Consider the following 26,151-nt stretch of genomic DNA (forward strand, 5'->3'; position numbering starts at 1 on the left):
ATACTGTGTGCTTGTTATCGGGGGCCTGTGGACGGCTGCTCGGTGGAGGAGAGGCCTGACACACAGCACATGAACCGGCCCAACTCCAACCTGAGGTCTGGAGCCTGTGACCACGCCTGCTACTGCAGCCATGAGAGGCTGTGCAGTGTAGAGGAGCCGCTGAGCTGCTTGCTGTTTGGGACCACACCACACACTTCCTAAATGGCCGAGGAGGTTTTAATTCCACCGCCGGGGAAAATCACATCGGTGAGTTCAGAGTGCATGCATGAATGGTGTCAGATGCAGAGCCGGGGCCATCAGCTGACTTATCCCCTATTGTTTTAGACATATAGTCCCAGCGGCTAATAGCATTTACTACCAACTTGTAGCCCGGTACTTTGCACAAAGCAGATCAGGAGCTGCTCCTGAAATGAGATATTTGAAGGGGGGGAGGGAAAAGCTTTAAAGTCCTACATTATGGTTAAAAAAACATCAACTTTTAGAAGTAGGGAGAGCTCATTGGTCAGAGTGAATAACTGGGTGAAGATGCATTTTTAACTTCAGCATAAGAATTAAGTCAGACCTAACTGTCTCCAACAGAAAGTATTTTTCTTTGTATTGAACTGTTCCTATTAATTTGTCCGAGTGTATCCTGTTCAGAAGTTCATAACCGGATGTATGAATGTCTTCCTTGGTGTTATTCATACTGCTGACATGCTGAGTCGTCGGTAGATGGAAAACCGAGCCACACGCTTCGTGTGACAGTCGAAATGAGAGATCGATCCACAGAAATACAACCAAGTCTGACTCAAGATGGCAACTGTTTAAAAAGTAAGCGTGTGGGTGGCATGTGGCTTTGAAAACCGACTTCCTGTTCCCTTCTTGTTTAATCCATGTTCACTGTAGAAATGGAAAAGATATGACATGAACATTTATAATGCTCCGACCAATTTTCTCGTGAACTTTTGGATGGATTGTTTTTTATTTTGGTACACCCATTGATGCTGCCAAACCAAGTTATGGTGTATACAAATGTGAACACTGTCTCCAGGTGCCTAAAACTGATCCGATATGCTACACACCCATCCACCTCCATGACCTCATCCCTGCTTCTGTCAGCGGTGATTTAGGGACTCTAACTCCCCAATCCACGGTGAACTTTGACCCTGGATGTAAATAAAAGGAGCAGACTGGCCCAGTCTGAATGTAAAATAACTGCAGTCACCTTTTAGTGAGGAGACATTGTTTTCTATTCTTTAGTCAGACATAGAAGTTGTGTACACTTCCTGTATGTTGGTATGTTTATAACGCTCTATCGAGCCATTATCCACGTTTTATATAGTGCTTCCCCTCGCAGTTTATAACGTTTTAAACTTGATGTTGTCTTCTCTATCAGATACCGATTGCACTTTGGGGGAAAGGATTCAGTTTGTGACTTCCAGCGTCCTCTGATTTGGCAGTAAGCCATGCCCTTTAGTTGGGCTGCAGTGAGGAATGTGAACAATGCCAACAAGACGTTGTAGAGGAGCAAACTAGGGACAACAGATATCCTCTCCTAAACATGTATGTGAGCAAAGTGTTTCAGCAAACATGGAAGCTGAAAAGTAGCTCAGTTATAGAATCAGAGATGTCATCAGAGATCTGGAGGTATCGATGTGCTTTGTCTGCTTCTGGAAGCCTCTGATGTCCTCATCGGACCTGAAGGAGCCATCGGGGCAATGTCTTCCCAATTTTCAACTTATTTGACAATAATGTCCACTTCATGCAGTGATTGGTCATGGACATGTTTTTGGGGGGGCTTGTCTTCTTGATTGACAGGCCTGTGGTACAGTCAGGTTACAGCTATCGGTGGGCGGGACGTAGTATCGTCAGGTTTCCAATCAGATCAGTCAGATCCACCGTTGGCTCCTCCCCCAGCTCGTCCAAATATGGTCACTTCCTGCTCCAAACAGCTCCGAACTAGCAAAGATGGTGACGGACAGAATCTGAACTGGAGGATTCATAACGTTCACAAACCAACAATGACATCACTGATGGATAATGACATCACTGATGGCTGTTGATTGGTCCCACCACCTTCACACCTTGTGTATTATATACAAATCATCAAACACTTTACTTTGAGTCACATCTTTGGATGAACCCACCAGGTCCGGGCCCGTACCAGCCACTAGTGTACACATTTCTCTTTCTCAGTGACAGTTTTGGTTTCTTCAGCAGCGAACTGTGATCTTGGTACCATGAATGAGTGATTGTTGTTCAGTCCACCACCTGCTCAGAGCTCGTCAACTCAGCGTACTGTTCCCTAATATTTTGGTATTTATTTTAGAGTGAAGGCGCACTCATATAATCCATCCTGAAGCGTTTCCCAGCTGACACTCTGGACAGGTCGCCAGTCTGACATAAACAAACAATCATTCATGTTCTGTTTGTCTGTCCATTTTTATTTGACCTTTTTCAAGCAGCTTACTTTAAAATGTTATGTTACCAGATTACTGTTTACCCTATTAAAAATGTATTAAGTAATGTAACCGGGCAAACAGCAGCGGATCAAAACGAGGCTTCAAGATTACATCACGAATCAATCAAAACAGCCTTCATGTCAGCATGACGACTTTGACCATCCGATTTGTTGTTATTGGCAGGACAGACACTTTAGAGATGATGGGATCACCAAGCACTTCAAAAACGTTGTTGAATTTCAGTCGGATCCAGAGAACTCTGTACATTTTATTTCCTCACTGAAAGAAAGAAAAAGAGCGTCGTTGCTGTGCGGTCCAGCAGCACAACACCTATAGACATGAATGAATCTGCACATTATCTATGAACATCTTCTCCTGACCACTGGAGCCCTCCAAAATAAAAGCACAGGGAGCACAATTTGCCTCCCTCTTCCCTGATGAGAACAGACATTTGATAAAGTTACTAATCAGAGAGAACACATTTTAACGTCTGGCTTGTTACACGGTGAGTAAAATCGCTGGTTCACATTGCTTTAAGCAGGAAGGCAAAGTTGAGCTAATTTTAGATAAAAGCTACCAGTCATTTGTTTTAATTATAATCACTTCTCTGGATGAAGTCAGACACACTTCTCATCCTCTGTCTGCAGCACCTGACCAGCTCTCTGTTGGCGGTGGCATTCCTGACCTCCTTCGGGAGCTCCATGCTTTATGGCTACAATTTGGCTGTGGTCAACTCCCCTGCTGTGGTAAGGCACACACACACACACACACACACACACACACACACACACACACACACACATACACACACACACACACATGAACACACACACACACACACACACGAACACACACACACACACGCACACGCACACACACACACACACATGAACACACACACACATGAACACACACACACACACACACACGCACACACACACACACACACACGCACACACACACACACACATGAACACACACACACACACACGAACACACACACACACATGAACACACACGCGCACACACACACACACACACACACACACGAACACACACACGAACACACACACACACACACACACACACACACACACACACACACACACACACATGAACACACACTCCAAAAGTCCCCAGTTGTGAAGTAATTTTTGCTTATTTAATTTAGCAATTGTGAAGGAAATTTGAGTCGCGTCGAGGAGCCGTGTTCAGTTGTTACATACTTCTGAATCAAGTGGTGTTAAATCAAACTGCCCCAGTTTGGAGTCTTCAACAGAGAACAGCTGACACGCTCATCTGGCCATGTTGAAGCAGAAATAGAAAGAAAGCCAGTTGTAATGCAGATGTTGTTGACATGATTTGATTTCAAATATCTGATTCTTCCCTCAGTTGGGGTGTACTCACATTATCTGTTCCTCAGTGGCTCGAATCAACACGGACCCACAGCAAGTTAACAAACCTGTATGTTAGTAGCAATAAAGACAAATCAATTAATAACATTTAATAACTGTAGAAACGATATTCCTCCTGTGTGTCATAACCCGGCTCGAGGCTGGACGGAGGACGGGAGACCACATGAGATGTAACTAAAGATATGTTGTTGTTTTTTGCAGAACTAAAACAGAAATTAACTTATGTGCAAAAAACAAACAAAAACAATCATGGAGGAAGCCAAAGGCGAGAGAGGGACTACTATGCTGTATATCCTTATTTTGAAATCATCATGAAATGAAAAATACAACAAAGGAGACCCTGAACTGTTGAGCAGCTGAAATTCTCTATCAGGCAAGAATGGGACCACATTTCACTTTCAAAACTCCAGAAACTGGTCTCCTCAGTTCCCAAATGTTCAAATTCAAAATAAGCAGATATTTAATATAAAACAATAATATTTCACCATTTCAATATTTGATATTTTGTCTTTGGTCTATTTTCAATATGGATTTACGTGATTTACAAATCATCATATTCTATTTTTATTCACACTTTACACAGCGTCCCAGCTTTTTGGGGAAACAAGGTTGTAAATACTTGCATGTGACTGATGGACACAGTGAGTGTGTAGTTGATGGACACAGTGAGTGTGTAGTTGATGGACACAGTGAGTGTGTGTAGTTGATGGACACAGTGAGTGTGTGTAGTTGATGGACACAGTGAGTGTGTGTAGTTGATGGACACAGTGAGTGTGTGTAGTTGATGGACACAGTGAGTGTGTAGTTGATGGACAGTGAGTGTGTAGTTGATGGACACAGTTAGTGTGTGTAGTTGATGGACACAGTGAGTGTGTAGTTGATGGACACAGTGAGTGTGTAGTTGATGGACACAGTGAGTGTGTGTAGTTGATGGACACAGTGAGTGTGTAGTTGATGGACACAGTGAGTGTGTAGTTGATGGACACAGTGAGTGTGTGTAGTTGATGGACACAGTGAGTGTGTGTAGTTGATGGACACAGTGAGTGTGTGTAGTTGATGGACACAGTGTGTGTGTAGTTGATGGACACAGTGAGTGTGTAGTTGATGGACAGTGAGTGTGTAGTTGATGGACACAGTTAGTGTGTGTAGTTGATGGACACAGTGAGTGTGTGTAGTTGATGGACACAGTGAGTGTGTGTAGTTGATGGACACAGTGAGTGTGTGTAGTTGATGGACACAGTGAGTGTGTGTAGTTGATGGACACAGTGAGTGTGTGTAGTTGATGGACACAGTGAGTGTGTAGTTGATGGACACAGTGAGTGTGTGTAGTTGATGGACACAGTGAGTGTGTGTAGTTGATGGACACAGTGAGTGTGTAGTTGATGGACACAGTGAGTGTGTAGTTGATGGACACAGTGAGTGTGTGTAGTTGATGGACACAGTGAGTGTGTAGTTGATGGACACAGTGAGTGTGTGTAGTTGATGGACACAGTGAGTGTGTGTAGTTGATGGACACAGTGAGTGTGTGTAGTTGATGGACACAGTGAGTGTGTGTAGTTGATGGACACAGTGAGTGTGTAGTTGATGTAAAGCTGAAGTGTGTCTGTGTTGTAAGAAACTGAATGATGTACAGAACTTTATTAGAGGAATGCAACTTCTGTAAGGATGAGTGTACAATGGAGGCTTCTCTGTTCAACAGCACACACACACACACACACACACACACACACACACACACACACACACACACACACACACACACACACACACACACACACACACACACACACACACACACACACTGAGGTTCCACTGACTGAACTGAGTGATTGAGTACGTGGAACTGCTACAAACAGATTACTGTCCTTGTCTGTGGAGTAAATACTGCTGGAAGTTTCTAGTGTTGTATGTTATGACGTTGTCAGCGTGGTTATGAGGCTCACTTTCACTTTGGCTCTCTGTGACATCACAACACTGATAACTGTGCCAATATCAGCTGATAACTGTCAGCTTGAAAAGCTTGTTAACCAGCTGGATAGAAAACAACCAAGTTGAAAGATACACGTTGACGCTGCAGTTCATTCCAGCGCTGCATCAACACAGCCGCCATCAGTGTGTTCACACTGTCGGTACAGGAACATCAGAGCACCACAAGTACCAGGATGGTGCACTCATAAACGCTCCAAAAGAAGGAGTGTGAAACTCTGGACACTTTCCACCCTAAACGGTCGCCATCTTGGCTCCGTAGAGGCCAGATACGGACAGCACAAATGTATGTCATACAAATGTATAAAAAACCAGTTGTCTGTGGGAGGAACATGAGGTCAGTGTTTAGCTCCGGCTGTACATGTCACCATGACAACTTCAGATTCACTTTAGCCTCTCTCAGACGGTGAAGTTCTCCTGTACAACCCTGCAGCAACCCCACTAAAACACTTCAGGACCTCGTAACACAACGTACGAGCAGTTTCACAACATCGTGTACATCCGTGGCTGAAGGACGTTTTAACTCACATCACTTTCGTGATGCATTTCATCAGTTTGGTCCTCGACCTGTCTGGTTTGTTATAGAAACCTTCCGCTGACCTGCTGATGTTTCACTGCAGAAGAGAAGAGGCATCACATGAATACAATGACAGCACGTGTGTCCGCTCTCTGTTGAGGAACTGACTAATCCACCAACATGTGCCTTCACATGGTAAACTAGCTAGGAGGTCAAAAAGGACTTGAGGATTTGATTACAGAGAGAGAGAGCTGAAAATGTCAGCGCGAAAGAAGAGAGAGTTTGTGCTGGTCTCGTGAAAGCAGGATATCTGAGCCACATGATGCACAAAGACAAGGTTTCCTATCGAATCAGCAAGGAAGGTTCTCTGCAGGAGCAAAGAGCAGCCCGGGAATCATCTGCCATCTGAGACACCAGTCGGATTTGAACTGAAACGTTTAATTAACGCTAAATTAAGAATCGGTTAATTTCTGTTGTTTGTGTTCGGCTTACATGGAAAACCGTGAAACTAATGATGTGAGGTTTTCCTCCCCGTGTTTGTGTGCACAGCGAGCTAAACTTCAAAGTTTTATGGAATGTAATGATCAACTTAACAGGTGCTTTTATGATCAGAATGTTTTGAAATATTGCAGAACAATCAACAGTTGTCCACTTCACCTCAGTCCATCGTCAATGATCTCGGTCCAGAGAAGGCGGCGGTGTTTCTGGATCATGTTTCTATCTGGTTTCTTCTTTGGAGAGTTTTAACATCATTTGTGGACGCAGCGATGAACTGTGTTCACAGATGATGGTTTTCACAAGTGTTCCTGAGCCCATGCAGTGATTTCCACTCCAGAATAGTGTGTTTTTAATGCAGTGCTGCCTGAGGGCCCGAAGATCACCACCATCCAATATTGGTTTCCAGCCTTGTCCCTTGTGTTCAGAGATTTCTCCAGATTCTCTGAATCTTTTAATGATATTATGAACCGTAGACGATGAAATCCACTAATTCTTTGTAGTTTTACGTTGAGGAACATTATTCTTAGATTGTTGAACTATTTTCCAACACAGTCTTTCAGAGTGGTGAACCTCTCCCCATCTTCACTGCTGAGAGACTCTGCCTCTCTGAAATCATATTTTTATAGCGATCATGTTACTGATCTGTTGCCATGGTAACCTCATTAATATTGCGATATTTCACCATCTTTTTGTTTTTTGCGTTACATGTTTCCAGTCTTTTGTTGACCCCGTCACAACTTTTTTGAGATGTGATGCTGCCATCAACAAAAAAAACAGCATATGTTTTTCATAAAACAACATTTTTCTATTTCAACATTTGATATGTTGTCTTTGGTCTGTTTTCAATTACATAAGGATTTATGTGATTTGCAAATCATCACATTCTGTTCTATTTACATTTTGCACCGCGTCTTGACTTTCTTGTAAACGGGGTTATATTTAACAAATCATTTTTACTGCTGCTTTGGTTATTAAATAGTATGTGACTAATAGGCTGTGTTTTTACTGCTGAGCGCACCTGGTCACAAAGTCATACGTATCTCAGAGGGTTATAAAACTAGTCAGACACCATCTGAACATACAGACTAAACTCAAAGCTTTAGTATATCACAAATTACTTTTTTATTAATGCCTCATGTTTGTTTTTTCCGTGTTTCTGGCCCTTTTGATGCTCTATTTGTGGTCTGACCTCTCCTCCATTCTGTTTCAGTACATAAAGAACTTCTACAACAGGACAGTGGTGAGTCGTAATGGAACTGGACTCAGTGAGGAGACTCTGACCCTCATGTACTCTCTCACCGTGTCGGTCTTCGCTGTCGGAGGTCTGCTGGGCTCCGTCATCGTGGGCATGCTGGTCACTCGCTTTGGCAGGTAACATTCGTTTTCAAAGAGCAGTTCTCTTTCTTTTAACTTTGAACACAATCTTTCCCTAACCAAGTAGTTTTAAGGCCAAAAGAGAGGTGCGTGCAGACAGCAGATGTCTGTTCGGTGTTCACGAGTTGATGTGTACAGTCTGTGCAGTCATATTTTTGAGCTGCAGAATCTCACCACACGCACATTTAACCCTACACCTGAAAAATATCATTTCAGCTTTCATTACTTAACCAAACTTCAAAAGATAGAAATTAGGAGGAGCCAAGCTGAGTCAGGTTTAAGACTGATGAGGAGAATAACAGCCATTAAACAACAAGTCGTTCCGACCCAGAGATCTGATTGGTCAACGTCCTCAAATCATCATGACATCACATCCTGCTCATCACTACAAATATCCCTCCACCTCCTCAATGGAAATATAGAATTAGAATAGAATATTATATAATATGTAATATAATGTAGTTTCTACTTGTTCTAGATCTATTAAATGACCCATTTGGTGAAGTCGGGTCTCTTTTGGTCCTTTTTGGTCGCTCCGAGCACCCGTACCGTAACACCACGGATAGTCACGCACTTACAATCCTAGAGGAGGCTAGCTGGACCGGTTTGGTTTGAACACATGACACGGAGCTAAAATGTTAAAAACACATGAGTCCATGGATATCTTTGTTCGTCAGATATCTTTGTTCTTCAGATATCTTTGTTCCTCAGATATCTTTATTCCTCAGATATCTTTGTTCATCAGATATCTTTATTCATCAGATATCTTTGTTCCTCAGATATCTTTGTTCCTCAGATATCTTTATTCATCAGATATCTTTGTTCGTCAGATATCTTTATTCGTCAGATATCTTTGTTCGTCAGATATCTTTATTCGTCAGATATCTTTGTTCATGAGATATCTTTGTTCGTCAGATATCTTTGTTCGTCAGATATCTTTGTTCGTCAGATATCTTTGTTCGTCAGATATCTTTATTCATCAGATATCTTTGTTCATCAGATATCTTTGTTCCTCAGATATCTTTGTTCATCAGATATCTTTGTTCATCAGATATCTTTGTTCCTCAGATATCTTTGTTCCTCAGATATCTTTGTTCCTCAGATATCTTTATTCATCAGATATCTTTGTTCATCAGATATCTTTGTTCATCAGATATCTTAGTTCATCAGATATCTTTGTTCATCAGATATTTTTGTTCATCAGATATCTTGTTCATCAGATATCTTTGTTCATCAGATATCTTAGTTCATCAGATATCTTTGTTCCAACCAGACTGAACTAGCTGATCAGTTTAGTGTTTCTATGTTCTGTATTTATTCAGGTGGAGACTAGAAATCCTCTCTGTTGCTAGGGTGGTTGCTAAGGGTCCGACTACTTCCTGGAGTAGGAAACCTTGCGTACGTTACATAAGAGTCTACTGACGCCACTGATTGTTTTCCAGTTCTTAGTTGTAGCCCATGTGTTACCATGGAAACGTATATCACACTAACAAAAAGTTTCATATTTTAAGAGTGAGTTGCTCCACAATATGAAAACATTTAGATTACATGTTTTATTTAATTGGTAACTTGTTGTATAATCACAATATTACACTGGAGCGTGTGCTTTAATATCGCTGAACTGGAACCTCGACGGAGATGATACTAAAAATAGTACCAGGTACCAGGTGCTGTTGACAAAGTTTGCCCAATGGAAAACCAAAAGAAGTGAGTAGAGTGGAGCTGAGCCGTGCTCTACCGCTACCGGCAGGTGAAAAGGGTTTAAGTGAACATTTGTGCCAAATTTGAAGACGTCTCTTCATGAGATATTGTTTTCATGATCTTAGGACGAGCAGACAACCCAAAACCCTGATTCCTCCGTAACCAGTCGTTATATGTTTTTGAAAGCTTCCTTCACCTCTGTTGTAGAATAGAAAAAGTTTGACATCATGCGGGGAATATTAGTCCTCAGCCTGTGCTTCCTCCTGATACCAATAAAATGGACAGTGGCTAGTTGGCAGCCTGAGACACTCAGCAGCATCCAACATCTGAACACACCACCACCAACACACAGTCCCACCAGGGAGCGTCCAGCAGTGACGTCAGAGAAGCGTGCTGCAGGATGTCCAGTGTCCCATCAGCAGAGAGGTCCAATACGTGGTAACACAACGAGGCAGGAACACAGACGGCACCAGATCAGGGCCTGAGATCTATCATCCCTCTGTCCTCTCTGTCCAGAGCTGTTGTTGCCCCCCCCCTCCCCCCTCTCCTCACCTCCCTCGGTGCCCTGTCGTCCTTCAGACTGCCCCCACCCCACCCCCAACCCCACCCCCTCGCCCCGCTGCCCTTGACAAGTGCAGAGGAAAGTTTTCTTTACCTTCAGCACACATCAGATGAAGGCTCCATTCACAAACATTTAAATGCAAATGAAAAGCAGATGATTTATAATCCTATTTACAGGCTGGTCACTTCCTCCATGCAGCAGTGTTTTATAGCTGATCACAGTTTATCACCCCCCCCCCTCCCCCCAAATGTCCCACACAAGCTGTGTTAGCATTTTATGGCTAATCAGGACTTGTGTGTGTCTGTGACTGTGTGTATAAGACGGGATGAGTTTACTGCTGTCAACCATCATTCTGCTGCTGTCCTTCCTGTTCCATAAACCTCCGTCATGCTTTTATGTATGTTCACCATGTCTGCATGCTGTGTGTGTGTGTGTGTGTGTGTGTGTGTGTGTGTGTGTGTGTGTGTGTGTGTGTGTGTGTACTTTCAGGAAGGGCACGATAGTGAACACAACAGTGCTGGTGTTCATTGCTGGTTCACTGATGGGCTTCAGCAGAATCTGTGGGTCACCTGAGATGGTCATCATTGGTCGTCTTATCACAGGAATTCATTCAGGTACACACACACACACACACACACACACACACACACACACACACACACCTGCATTGAGTTCCTGCAGACTCTGTGTCCCGTTCAGAGATGCGTTTCCCAGCATGCCTTCACAGCCTCACCTCAACCTCATCCATCTCCACTGTGAGGAAGACCTCGTGACACAACATGCTCTGTTGTCTGAACTGCAGCAGGTTCAACATCTGCTGGACGGACGTTAGCAGAAGAGTGGAGGCACAATTTAACAAACAGACACGTTTCATGTAACTCCACAAAATATCAGGAAATAGATCACATCCTCTTACAGCACACTGATTAGATATAATCACATGATGAAGAAGATGAGGACACTGGTTGTTCCACTGAAATGATGAAGTTTCTTCTGCTCAGGTGTAGAGGACGGAAACAGCAGCTGCAACCTAATGGATTAATCTGCACATTACTTCATAGATGAATTATTTCATATTTCATGCTGTAGCGAAGAAATTTCCCCTCGGGGATTAATAAAGTGAAATAAAATAAAATAAATAAATAAAAATGTAAACATAATGCAAACAGAGCCCTCCACTATTTCCTTGACCTAATATACGAGGAAAAATCAGTAAGTTAAGAGACTGCTGCTCGTGCACGTCACGGAGCAGCAGAAAGATAAAACCCTGATGAGTCACTGCTACAACTTTCATCTCTTGATCCTCATCAGTTCCTGAGTTCCTCATGTTTGTTCAGTGTTCTGGTTCTGATTTCTCCGTGAACATGACCAGAGGGAACACGTCAGGTTTACGATCAAACTCTAGAAATCATCAACGGAGACTCTGACGATGCTTCAGGAGGTCTGAGACCACGAAGACACCTGGAGACGTGTTCTTAGAGACGTTCAGGACGTCTCCGTCCAACTCTGGAAGAAGACATCAGGAGAACCAGCTGGCTTCTATTTGAGGGTCGGAGTGAAACCACGGAGCTCTGCTGGACCTTCTGAGGGTCTGAGGACAAACGCTCACTTATAATGACCTGGACTGTGTCGCCATGGTAACAGGGTTCTCCAACACGACAACAGCGCAATGAAAACACACAAGTTTCTACCCACAACAACACAATCGTAGCTCCTCACCGGATTCGTCTCTCTGAGACGTCTCTCTGTTCCCCAGAAATGTTTCACAAACTTTGATGTTCTCTCTCTGATCAAGTTTCAGGTGTGAAACATCCCAGACGCACCAGAACACGGATCACAAACACGAGTAACTCAGGAACTGATGATGATCAGGAGATGAAGTTTGTAGCAGTGACTCGTCAGGGTTTTATCTTCCTGCTGCTCCGTGCGCACACACAAGCAGTATTCTCTGAACTTGTTGATTTACCCTCGAAATGTCTTCAGATGTTTATTCATGTCTGAAACCAAAGAGATCCATAACAAGCTGCTGGTCCTCACATTAAAGATGTTTGCATTTATGCTCAACTGATGACTGAAAGCAATTAATAACAAAATGACTGTCAGTTCATCTTCAGCTGATCATTTAACTGACTGACAGACAGTGGCTGTACCACTTTTATGTTTTGATCATTTTACAAAGAACCAAAAACAATACCAACAAAAAACAAATATCCTCTCTGTGTTTTCATGACAGAGTGCATGAAGTGCAAGAAGTCATGAGCTGAAATCATAAGCATGTTCAGTGCCAGACTCCTTTCATAGGTTCGGTTTCAGAACCGTTCTGATGTCACATCCTGATGTCATGTTTAACTCCACAGAGGATTAGAATAAAGTGACGAAGACCTTCCTCTCTGCTTCTGTTCCCGCAGGCATCTCTCTCAGTGTGGTACCGATGTACCTGGGTGAGATAGCACCGAAGAATCTCAGAGGCTTCCTGGGTCTTGTGCCGAGTATCTTCATCGGAACCGGAGTCTTTAGCGCCCAAATCCTCGGACTGCAGGAGCTTCTAGGAAAGGTAGTAGCTCTCCAAACTCTGCCAGTGTGTGGAGGGGACTGCAGCCAAGGCCCATCAATTCACCTAAAACTAAAGAAGTGTCGTGGCTGAAGAACGATTCATTCTTAACGTGTTCCCACTTTCAGTTTTTCCACCAGACATTGGAAACGTTGCGTGCATGAACATGATTAGCGCGGCTAGATATTGTTATCTCATCATCACTGCTGCCCTCCATGTGTGTACTGTAAGTGTCGGTGTGCTGGACTTGTTACAGGAGGAGCACTGGCCCCTCTTCCTTTCAATGGTGGTGGTACCCACTTTCATCCAGTTGATGCTGTTGCCATGGTTCCCGGAGAGCCCCAGGTACCTGCTGATTGAAAAGCACAATGTCCACGCCACCATCACAGGTCAGTGTCACGGCACTGCTGCTCATCAACAAGACCAACAAGACTAGCTTTCACATTTTGGAGGAGAAGAGCAGTTAAATCAGAGTTTGTCACCTTCGTTTAGAGGCGACACACTTTGAGACGTCTTTTTTTGCACTATAGCAGTTTATCATTTTGTCAAGCTTCACTAAGGCATCATTATGAAATAGGAACTTCAGCATGTACAGTGTGTCTTTAATATACAGTCCCTCAAGGAAATCGTGATCTTGCGATCTCAATAATTAACATAAATACAAGCAAACTCCGCAATATTTGCGGCAGCCTGCAATTTTTTTTACATTCCCACAATTTTTCCGCAAAAAATGACGTCATCAGAAGCTGTGTTGAAAGTATTAACGGCATAAAGTAAGTCTTTTCAAACAAAACTCACTTTATTGACAGATATAACTCCTCATTTACAGTCAGTACAGCTCTCCTCCTCTACTCTCCTCACCAAATTTATATTTGTGCACCGGAGGAAACCGGATCAAGCGGAATAACAGGAAGTGACCGTGTTTGTAGGAAATGTGGTCTTCACAACAAAAATTTGAATGACAAGCTTATTATCAAAGGAAGTGATTCCATATTTAATCTTTTATTAGTTTGTGCTTTAAAAAAATTGAATTATTCTTTCTAAACTTGTCATTTTTTCTAATTCCTGCAATTCTAGCAAAAAAATTAATTTAAAACGTTAAAATTTGTTGTGAAAACCGCCTCAAAAATCAAGCATCTTTGAACAACAAGTGCATGTTAGATGTGCTGATGACTGTTAGTCTGACTGAAAGACATCATCACATTTTGGCAGGACAAACCTCTCAGACTAGTTTTCTAGATTAGCGAGTTAGCTTGTGTGAATTTCCAAAGATCTTCTGAAATCCATCCGCCTGTGCAGCCTCATGCTTCATCTTTCTTTTATGCTGCTGTCTGTGTGTCTGTGTCTGTGTGTCTCAGCTCTGAAGTGGTACAGAGCCAAGTGTAACATCCAGGCGGAGATCGAGGAGATGCAGGAGGAGCAGCGCTCCCTGTCCTCAGTGGAAACGTTGTCGGTGTGGGAGCTGCTGATGGACGACACGGTCCGCTGGCAGGTGCTGAGTGTGGTGGTCATCAACATCGGCATGCAGCTGTCCGGCATCGATGCTGTAAGGACACTCTGAAAACTGAGTAATGTGTGCATGTAAGAGGATTCACTAAGTCCAGAATATTCTTCTTTTCACCACAGTTAAAGTGCTTTTATACCCACACCGAGAAATGCTCCAGACTCTTTGTCCAAGCACATGTCAGGCTCCGAGATCATACGTGAAGCAAATTTTTCAGTGCTCAGAAGGTCAGTGGGACTGAAACGTTTTCACATTAAGCCAGTAAAATGTACCAATCAGCACAATACACACTGCACGAAAGGGTATTTGGTCAATAGAACCACTTAATAAAACACAGAATCTGTAAGAAGACACGTCTGACCAGGTAAAGTGTTTGTGATGGAAGTGTCTGCACATCAGGCAGATACAGAAATTCAGCTTCCATTCAGTGTTTCTGTTCACTCCTGTTTTTGCTCTGGTTTGGTCTCCACCTCAGTGAAATATCTTATATTTCAGCTGGATGCTCTTTTGTCCAGTGTTTGATGCACTTCGAGCAGCTTCATTGAAAACAGCTTGAGTCACAGTCACAAAACCAAAACAATGAGACAAAAGAGGCTGAAAAGCTCTGTAGAGTTGAGGAGAACTGCAGAGCGAGAGATGATAGAATAATTGTTGCAGTGAGAAACTCTCACTCTGCTGACATCATTTCCTTTATTTCTATCAGTCGGTGTGTTTTCAGTGTGTGTGACGGTGTAACAGCTGCTGGCAGAGTGACGGCATGTTTGGAGAAGAATTCGACCAACAAAGTGACTCAGTTGCATCTGTTTCTAAGAATAGACGTACCGTCATCTAACCTCAGAAACACCAGAGAGACTTCTTGTTTCACAACTCACAGATCTAACGTCACTGATTTTAAAGACAATGAGGGAAATCGATTTCATTTTTTTTCTACGTCAAGCACGTAGTTTTTCCATTTTCTTCCTCTCATCCGGAGTCGGGTCTCGGTGGCAGCAGGTCGAACATGTTGGCCCAGACTTCTCTCTCCTGCAACATCTTCCAGCTCCTCCTGAGGATCCCGAGGCGTTCCCAGGCCAACAGGGAGATATGATCCTCCAGATGTTCTGGGTCTTCCCAGAGGTCTCCTGCCAATTGGGCGTGTCCAGAAAACCTCCAGAGGGAGGCAGCCAGGAGGATCCTGATCAGATGCTGAACCACTTCAGCTGACTCCTTTTGACATGAAGGAGTAGCGTCTCTTTCCCGAGCTCCCTCCTGATGTCAGAGCTCCTTCCCCGATCTCTAAAGCTGAGCCCGGCCACCTACGGAGGAAACTCATTTCATCCGCTTGTAGCCGTGATCTCATTCTTTCAGTCATCACCCAGAGCTCGTGACCATCGGTGAGAGTTGGAACGTAGATCAGCTCCTTCTTCACCTTCCTGAGTCGTCGGATGGTTTGCCAGAACTTCCTTGAGGCCAACAGAACGTCCTTCTCCATGGCCTCCCCGATCTCCTTTCATGCCCGATAGCATCCGCGACCACCGTAGCTGCAGCCCTTCTGGCCTGCGGTACCTCTCAGCTGCTTCAGGAGACAATGAGCCAACCAGACCCGAAAGGCTTCCTTTTTCAGCTTGACAGCTTCCTTCACCCCCGGTGTCCACCACCGGGTTCTCGGGTTGCCGCCTCGACAGACACCAATGAAGTCCAAGTGAAGTGACCAATGAGACCGAGAAACACCAGATTACTTGGCTCTAAATCAACATCATGTCATAAACCACTGCCAACACAGCAATAATCGTAACATATTTAGAGCTTTAATTTTCCTACCAGAGGCCCAAAATAGACCAATTACAAAAAGCTATTATCATCCAGAGGGCATTCGCAGGTTTAGCAGGTGTTTGCTTTAACAACCATTTCCTGTGTTGCTCACCATCAGCTGCTGGCTGGTTAACGGAGGCTTTGGTTTGCAGAGATGACGCCACAAACTCATAAAGCAACGTCGGATGGTTTCATTCGGTTAGCGGCTCCGTTCGTCCCCCTGATCTGCTCCGTCCAGCTGATCAGACAGAGACTCTGAGATGAAACGATCCCTCATCTCCAATAAAGCCAAAAAGCTGCTGTCATCCTTCTGATTCACCAGGTTTCCTCTCTGAATGATGCACTGGAGATTCATGAATTACCCAGATGATTAGCCGGACTACGCACTGCGAGCTCGGAGCTCAGCTCGTTAAACCGGTCGTATTTATAGCTGCTAATTAGAGATGAGGAGCTTCACAGTGGTTCCGTAGGAATGAAGACAGCAACGTTGAAATGAATCAGATTTAAACATGAACCAGGGATTATAGTGAGTGATGGAGATGAAGAAGAGGGTGATCATAATGAGGAAGATGACTATACTTTACAATGACAGCATGGTGATGTAATGAGGATGAGTGGTAATTGAGATCTTGATCATTATGGCGTAATAATAATAATAATAATCATTCTGATCACTGGGATATAAGTGATTTAGGTGAAATGGATGTTGATGAAGATGATTGTGATAAAGATGATTATTGTGCTTGACATTGACGATAATGATGATAAACCTCCGGTTCTGTTGACGACAGGTAAACTCACCTGTTCTCACCTGTCACCTCGGTGTGATCCGCTGCTTCGTTGCTGTGGTGTTTTTAACATCACGTTGATCTGTGTGTTCGTTGTGGAGAAGCGTGTTCAGCGGTTGAGCTTCCAGATGTGCAGATCTGAGAGCAGCCTTCATTCACTGTGTGTAAAGTATCACAAAAAGCTGTGACGTGATGAAGAGCAGTGACGATGAGGAGTACATGGGAGTGTTGCTGCTGCTGCTGATGGTGCCTGTGATGTGGCAGATGCTTGAGGTGATCTTGACTGACAGTTGGTGCGTGTGTGTGTGTGTGTGTGTGTGTGTGTGTGTGTGTGTGTGTGTGTGTGTGTGTGTGTGTGTGTGTGTGTGAGTATCTTCATCGTCTCTTCACACCCCTCTGGTCCTGTCCTGAAGCCTCCAGCTCGACTGAATGTGAACACATGTCCGTGTGTCTCTGTGTTAATGTTGGACCACCTGTCTGCTGACTCGTTCCAGGTTTTTACACCGTTTCCTTTCCCTCTCAGGGCGTGAGTCTCCATACGGGCAGACAGTTTTACCTCTGCTGCTCACAGATGCCTGGTAGTTAATTCATCCTGACAGTGTTCAGTTTTAGAAAGCTAAAATCAGTGCGTTGCTCTCATTGTTCTGACAGAACAGACACACACCTTCATTTCACCAGCGGTGAACGAGGCCTCACTGGGACACTGCAGACTTTCTGTCTGAAGGATGTGTGGCTGCTGTTTGACTTTTGGAACGTGATGTCTTCTCTTGTTGACGGTCAACCTGAGGTCCATCTATTTTCTTCCTCTCATCCGGAGTCGGGTCTCGGTGGCAGCAGGTCGAACATGTTGGCCCAGACTTCTCTCTCCTGCAACATCTTCCAGCTCCTCCTGAGGATCCCAAGGCGTTCCCAGGCCAACAGGGAGATATGATCCTCCAGATGTTCTGGGTCTCCCCGGGGTCTCCTGCCAGTTGGGCGTGTCCAGAAAACCTCCAGAGGGAGGCGGCCAGGAGGATCCTGATCAGATGCTGAACCACCTCAGCTGACTCCTTTCGACATGAAGGAGTAGCGCCTCAACTCCAAGTTCCCTCCTAATGTCTGAGCTCCTCCCCCGATCTCTAAGGCTGAGCCCGACCTCCTACGGAGGAAACTCATTTCGGCCGCTTGTAGCCGCGACCTCGTTCTTTCTGTGACGACCCAGAGAGCTGCTGACCATCGGAGAGACGGAGCGTAGATCGACCGCTAAACTGAGAGCTTCACCTTCCAGCTCAGCTCCTCTTCACCAACACGGTGCAGCGCCTGTTGAACTGCTGCAGCCGCACCGATCCGCCTGTCCATCTCCCCCTCCACCCTCCACCCTCCACTCTCCAACCTCCACCCTCCACCCTCCATCTTCCCCTCACTGGGAACAAGACCCCGAGATACTTAAACTCCTTCACTTTGGGCAGACACTCCGTTCCCACCTGGAGGGAGCAATCCACCGGTTTCCGGCAGAGCACCATGGCCTTCACACTCGACTGCAAATCGCCCCGGTGCATGCTGGGAGTCCGAGGAGGTCAACAAGACCACATCATCTGCAAAGAGCAGAGAGGCAAGCACGAAACCCCCGAACCTGACGTGCTCCTCCCCCCAGCAACTCCTAGATATCCTGTCTATGAAGGTCACAAACAGGATCGGTGACAAAAAACAGCCCTGGTGGAGGCCCCGCCCACCGGAGGCCACGCCCACCGGAAACGAGTCTGACTTACTGCCGAGAATACGAACACAGCTCCTACTGTGGTTGTACAGAGCCCGGATGGCCCGTTGCAACGGGTCCGGCACCCCGTACTCCCGCAGCACGCCCCACAAAACTCCGAGGGACACGGTCCAAAGCCTTCTCCAAGTCCACAAAGCACATGTAGACTGGATGGTTAAACTCCCAGGATCCTCCAGTAGTCCTGCGAGGGTAAAGATCTGGTCCACTGTTCCTCGACTGGGACAGAATCCGCAATGCTCCTCTTCAATCTGAGGTTCGACAAACGGTCGGAGTCCTTTCCAGCACTCTGGCATAAGCTTTGCGCGGGAGGCTGAGTCGTGTGATACGTTGGAGCAACTCTCCGGTCTCCCTTTTTTGAAAATGGGAAGCACTACCCCGGTCTGCCAGTCCATGGGTACTGTTCCTGACCCCCATGCTACATTGAAGACATTCCTCTTCAACCTGAGATGGAAATCAGAAACCCTGTATTGTCATTCTAAGCGCTACGTGCTGCTCCTCTTTGGTGCGTAGAAGATACAATCAGACTATAAAATATAGGTAAATATATATATATACTACTAAAATATGGGTGTCAGCATGAAATGTTGTATTGCAGAGTTGAAATATTGCACACGAGTCTGTAAAGTGCGAGATGAGGAGCAGCGTGAGTGGAGGAGGAAACCTGCAGCGCCGGCCAGATGGGCAACAGTTGAAGCAGGTGATGAGCGGGATGTGTGGAGTCCTGGAGGACGTTGGTGGCTCTGCTGAGGGAGCGGGAAGTGGCCACGTTGTCCAGGGATGCTCAGCTGCTCAGTATTCTCTCGACGGTTGTACGGTAAAAGGCCACCAGCAGCTTTCTCTCCAGCAGTCTCAGGAAGTGGAGTCGCTTCTGTGCGTTTTTGATGGTCGCGGCGGTGTTGGAGGGTCATCGGAAATCAGGATTCCCAGGAACTTGAAAGTGTGAATCCTGTCTAAAAAATGGTTCCGATGCAGAAGTGTCTTCAGCTGCAATACCATCGAGTGCCACTAGAGGTCGTCTCCAAAAAGCCTCCGGCTCCATAGACTCCCATTCAACTTCTCTCATCAAATCCAAAGTGAATAAAATGTGTCCATCAGTTATCTCGGTGTTGTTAGCTAAAGTCACTCCTTCTTATTAGTTTTCTGGAGGTCCATCTGAAAATAATCCCTCATTCATTAGAAAAGAAGATTCAAGAAGACCTGTTTTTGGGGGCGTGTCTGTTTGATTGACAGGTCTGTGGTGCAGTCAGGTTACAGCTATCGGTGGGCGGGACGTAGTATCGTCAGGTTTCCAATCAGATCGGTCAGATCCACTGTTGGCTCCTCCCCCAGCTCGTCCAAATATGGTCACTTCCTTGACTTCATGATACCCAATAATTTGGTAAAATGTATCAGGTGCAACTTTTCTGGTGAAAATAAAGAACACAAAGGCCTCACTTCATGGGTTTTCCATTTATTACCCTTTTATTTTGCACTTTTCAACCAGCTGACATGTAAATAAACAAAAAAGTTCTACGTGATCATCCACAATCAGAACATAAAACAGTCAACTGAAATCGACTGTGAAAATAATTTCATGAAAAAATACAACTTACAAAAAGTGCCTTGATTCTAGTTTCATTTCATTTTTTTTCGTGGCACTGTGGTATTTAATAGCAGACGGTTATTGTATGAAACAAATAGATTGACATTACACACAGAAAACATGGTTCCTCTTCAGAGACAGATACCGTCTGAAACTCTGCAGGTTCTGGAGAACTGAGCCTCAGTAGCTGGGAAGGTTTCAGCATGTTATGACATCATCATATGTCAGACCCAGAAAGCCTCCAACCGTCAGACTAGTCTGATGAGCAGCGCTGGGACGCTGAATACTGAATGGATCTTTAAACGCTTCTCTCCACAGATCTGGTTCTACACCAACGACATCTTTCAGAATGCCGGGATCCCGGTTCCACAGATCCAGTACACCACAGCAGGAACAGGAATTATAGAGATCATCGGGGGACTCATCGGGGTAAACACAACTTATTATCAGGTTATTGTTGTTGTTTTGATCAGGGGTCTTCAACTATTTCAGACCAAGGACCCCCAAACTGATAGAGAGATGGAGCAGGGACCCCTACTATACAGTATATATTGTATAAAATGGTGTTTTATATTAAACTGGAGGGGTGCAGGAGGCTTTGAGGGACAGGTCCAGGCTTGGAGGGACAGGTCCAGGCTTTGAGGGACAGGTCCAGGCTTGGAGGGACAGGTCCAGGCTAGTCTCGTGCTGTGAGTGAACCGGTGTCCAGCTTGAGAGCTCCTGTGTGTCGCTGAATGTGCATTTCTGACTGAAAGATAACATCTTCTGCCTCCATTTATCTACTCACTATTATATGTTGGATTCATGTTAATGTGGATTTAAAGACATTTAAATTTGTCAAAAAAAATATTTAAAAAATATGAAAAATTGTCTCATCAACCAAAAATTGGTACCACTGCGGACCCCCTAGGGGTCGCGGACCCCCTGTTGAAGACCTCTGGTTTAGATGGATAGGTCTGAGATACGATAGGAAGAGGAATATTAATGAGAGGTCAGGACGTGTTTGGCCGAGCTCAAAGACCGGAAGCAGTTCAACAATGTTCGAGCACTTGGAAATGAGCTCACAGGATCTTGTTTGTTTCAGATACTCAGTGAAAAAGAAAACAGCAGCTTGTGGTTGTAGTGGCTCAATATGCTGGGATTATATCTGGATGAACAACACAGCGTAACAGCTTTTAATCAGGTTTAAAGAACATCATCTGACATGATTAAATATCAGGAAGTTATTTACTTTACAGAAGTAAACAATCGAATACTTTAAATGATGATTTATGCTCATAAAAGAGATCAAATGAATCATTATTACTGTCAGTTCATGTAATCACTGCAGGTCTTCTGTTTACATGTGAAGAGACAGTCTCTGGTGTTTGTCACCTTCAGGTTGCCAGGTTTGGTACCATTGTACCAGAACACATCCCCCTTGTTCACCTGCTCTGCGTCCATATTCTTCAGTGTTTTTCTGTGTTTTCATGTCTGACGTGAGCTCTGTGTCTCCGGCAGTGTTTCACCATCGAGAAGCTGGGACGAAGGCCGCTCATGATCGGGGGGTTCGCCATGATGGGCATGTGCTGTGCTGGAATCACATTAGCCCTTATTTTACAGGTGTGTGTGTGGGGGGGGAGGGGTTACGTTGTCAGGACGACATCATGAATTAAAGGGACGGCACAACACAAATCTAAAGCTGAGGAAATAACTCATTATGTCGTGACTCTTTAAGAACTTTACAGTAGACTTCAGAGATATAATGTACTTTATTTTATTTTATTTTTGGAAACTGTGTTTATTGTTTTTTTCTGAACAATTATATTCCCAAGAACATAACTTACAAACATGTATACACATGCATTTACATTAGTAAGATAACAACAAATAACAACAAAAAACGACAACACAACTCAGTTTCTTATCGTACTACTTTTCCTTTATTCACATGTGTCGTCTGGATAGGTTTAAGATTTGTTGGAGCCTTTGATGTATAAAATTTGTCTTCTTGTTTTTTCAGAAAGAATTAAATTTTCGATAGTTCAGAGTTTCATTTCATCGTTCGTTAGATTGGAATCCTTCTCATTAATGTCCGCGAGTTAAAACCTGCTCAGACCTTCAGCTGATTTTTTTTTCAGCTGATTTTTACATCTGAGTATCCAAAATATAGTAACAAGTAACTTTCCATGTTTTCTACTGTTTAAAAAGGTCTCTGCATGGTAATCCTTCAAACTCACAGATCTGTTACTGATACCGGCTCTCCTGCACCTCATCTCTCACCTGCATCACTTTGTAAATCCACGGTGGCTCCATGCAGCAGAATTTGGGTTTTTATCCATATATTCATTATATATTTATGAGTAGGAGAGACGAGGAGGTGCAGGAGGAGAGGAAACAATGAGAGGGAAAGACAAATGAACTCACTCCAGATGTTCAGCGGGGGAACTGAGCGTTTGACTTTCAGTTGGCAGAACACGCCGTACTCCTGCTGCTGTGGGACAGTGATGAACACGAAGGCCGTGGAGGGCTGAGAGCTTCATGGAATCAAACTGTCCTTTAATCCTTCAAACCTTCTCCCCCCAGACTCACCTTCCCCTCATGCACTACATCAGTGTCTGCTGTGTGGTCGGCATCATCGGAGGCTTCTGCATCGGTCCAGGCAAGTCGCTCCGCATCGCACATTTAAAACATGTCTCGACTCCCTGCTGGGATGATGAAGGTCAACTGTTCAGGTAGATCACGTGACATCAGAGGACGGACAGACAGATCCAGCATGTCTGAGCCAGGAGAAGTGCAGCTGTGCACATTTTATCATTTTAGGTTCATCTGTTGATTATTTTCTCAAGTCAATCACTTAATTTCTGGATCTGTGAAAATGTCCTGTTTGATCCAAACGACAGTCCAAAACCCTCAAAATATTAAGTTTATCAGAAAGATCATTTTCACAGTTATAAAGCTGGAACCAGTGAAGTTTAGGCATTTTTAATGATTGATCAATCATCAACATTAATGGCTGTTTATATTTCTTTCAGTTAAGTATTAGATTAATCCACCTGTTAGCTTTAATACAGGCTAAAACATGTGATCGAGATAAACTGATTCTTAAATATCAGCTGTTCCAGTTGCTCTTCATTGTACTGGACTGGTCAGGGGCAGATAAATAAACCAGAGCTGTGTTCCAGATGTTGTACTTGTGTTCCAGATGTTGTACTTGTGTTCCAGATGTTGCACTTGTGTTCCAGATGTTGTACTTGTGTTCCAGATGTTGTACTTGTGTTCCAGATGTTGTACTTGTGTTCCAGATGTTGTACTTGTGTTCCAGATGTTGTGCTCGTGTACTCACACTCATCAGCGTGTTCTCACTGTCAGTACAGAAACATCAGTTCACTACAAGTACCAGGATGATGCACTCAAAACGGTCCAAAAAAGAAATGTGAAACCTACGTGTATCCTTTAGGATTTTCAAATTAAAAGCGTGTGAGGAAGCTGCAGCTGTTCCTGAACACAAAGTGTTTCTTTTCCACTGCTGCTGCTGGACAGAAGAATCAGTGTGTTTATTGAGTGTTAAACAGAGGACACAAAAACACACTGATTTCTGCTGCAGATATTTTGGAGGGTGACATGTTCACATGCTGATGTCATTTTCTGTCAGTGCGGAACAGACAGTGAGATTTAAAACAACACTACTCTGTCAAAATTCCTGCACTACACAAGTATGAGTACTATGTAGTAGTGTACTGAGGGAAGTCTGTGATCTGGAACACAATGCTGGACTGTCAACTCCACCAGCAGGAGTGTTTGTGATGTCAGAGTGATTTAAACTGAGGGGGAGGATTTATTTCTTACAAGTCTTTTAGATTCAGGTTTACTTTGTCTTCTCTTCTGTTTGACTTCTCCGTTTCCGAGGTGATAAACTGACCTGCAGACTTGCTGAGTGTGCGGAGCTTTGTGTTGTGAGTGAACGGCGCCCTCTGGAGGTCACAGGGCATCTTTAAAGATTCAAAATGTTTTTCTAACTCCAGAGCATGTCGAGCTACGAAGGCTCACTTTTAGATCTAGTTTGTCCAGTCTAATAAGTGACAGTTAATTAATAATATTTACATGTTAACATCCATAGGAACAGTACATTGTACATTTCCTGTACAAGTCGTGTTCCGTAATTGGTGAGCTCATGTTGATTTTACAGCAGTGAATGATAAATCTTTATTTTATTCTCATGTTCTGTGTAAGAGAAACAAACGATGCAGTTTTAATGAGAGGATATAATAATAAAATAGGCTATTATTAAAGTTCATCCTGTGATGTATGACTGTCCTGTCCACATTCTGGCCTGGCCCTCGCCTGATTGGCTGATTCTGTTTCTCCCTAATTAGCCTTCCCTCGGTCTTATTGCTATAAAGATGATGAATGAACATGAATAATATATTCCATGCACAGCCGCTCATCAGTAGAAAGTGTCCTGTTAGGAAACTCATCTGCTTTCATCATCACCTTATTCCCTATGAATGAACTGTGTATGACATCATAGTGATGTCATACACAGTTCAATAATAAATGAGCCCTTTAAGTGCCCTCAGCAGAACCTTGAGCAGGGCTGTGTGGCTGCTGCATGTTTTTTAATGTGTTCTGTTTGTTCCGGTTCCAGCGGGAATTCCCTTCCTGATCACAGCAGAACTCTTCAAACAGTCCCACCGGCCCGCCGCCTACATCATCGGAGGCTCCCTCAACTGGCTGTCCAACTTCACCGTGGGCTTCCTCTTCCCCTTCTTACAGGTGGGCTCTGTGTGTAGATGTGTGCACACAGGTAGTGTCTGTTAGAAACCTTAGTCAACACATTTACTCAAATGATACTCGTCAAAAGTACGTTATCGGTACCGGATACTCGTTTCAGCCGAGTACTCGTCTCAACTCTAGAAATAACCCAGTTTTCCTCAGTTCCGCTCCAAGTTTCACTTCCGCTGCCGGTCAGACAGAAAGAAGCAGGAGTCACCGTCACCACATAAAGAAACGCAAAACAATACCGATTGGCTGCCAATAAAAGAGGGAGGGTCTGAATATCTGAACCAACCAACAAAAGAGCAGCCTCAGGTCCTGTGGTTGATATAAGTTGAAGGACTTCATTGATCTCAGTTGTCCGGCGCCGCGCACCAGAAAGTACATTATTTACACAGATATGAACTGAATACGATCTGTAAGCAGTTTTTATTGAATTATTACAGACTGACAGACTTTTAACAGCAAACTATTATAATAGCATTCATTTATGTTTTACATGTTAAAGGAGTATTTTTTTCCCTCTCGACGTTGGAGGGGGCGGAGCCTCAGCACCCCGTGTTAACAAACCGCCACTGGTTCTGGGGGCCAGTGCACACAGGATGTCATAGGTTCAGTGACCAGGACTGATTCTGACGTATTTGTAGGCACACCAATGTGGATCAGAACATTTGAAAACCTCTGACAGCATGAGTCTTCCCTCATCGCTGCTCCGGTCAGAGATAAACTGTCCTCTTCTCTCCGTCCCTCAGATGTCGACGGGCGCTTACAGCTACTTGGTGTTTGCCTCCATCTGCGTGTCCGTGGCCATCTACATCTACGTCGTGATACCAGAGACCAAAAACAAGACGTTCATGGAGATCAGCCGGATGTTCTCCAAGAAGGAGCCCATCCTGGAGACGCAGAGCCTGATCCACCAGGACGAGCTGA

At 44.3% G+C, this 26,151-nt stretch overlaps 1 protein-coding gene across 1 annotated transcript in view; it reads left to right on the top strand.

Moving 5' to 3' along the window:
- Positions 1–201: 201 nt before the first annotated feature.
- The window catches only part of slc2a15a (solute carrier family 2 member 15a), a 26,036-nt gene continuing 86 nt past the window's right edge, over positions 202–26,151 (top strand). The window contains exons 1-12 of the mRNA XM_069174707.1: positions 202–246; positions 3,089–3,187; positions 8,068–8,228; positions 10,984–11,108; positions 12,903–13,048; positions 13,302–13,434; positions 14,404–14,591; positions 20,785–20,895; positions 21,967–22,068; positions 23,032–23,107; positions 25,094–25,221; positions 25,974–26,151. The exon at positions 25,974–26,151 is cut by the window's right edge and continues 86 nt beyond it. Of these exons, the coding sequence (XP_069030808.1) occupies positions 202–246; positions 3,089–3,187; positions 8,068–8,228; positions 10,984–11,108; positions 12,903–13,048; positions 13,302–13,434; positions 14,404–14,591; positions 20,785–20,895; positions 21,967–22,068; positions 23,032–23,107; positions 25,094–25,221; positions 25,974–26,151 (1,492 nt within the window). The remainder of the gene's footprint in view (positions 247–3,088; positions 3,188–8,067; positions 8,229–10,983; positions 11,109–12,902; positions 13,049–13,301; positions 13,435–14,403; positions 14,592–20,784; positions 20,896–21,966; positions 22,069–23,031; positions 23,108–25,093; positions 25,222–25,973) is intronic.

The sequence above is a fragment of the Embiotoca jacksoni genome, unplaced genomic scaffold, assembly GCF_022577435.1.
Source record: "Embiotoca jacksoni isolate LCO1_2020_lvr unplaced genomic scaffold, fEmbJac1.0.p SCAF_60, whole genome shotgun sequence".
Taxonomy (NCBI): Eukaryota; Metazoa; Chordata; class Actinopteri; family Embiotocidae; genus Embiotoca; species Embiotoca jacksoni.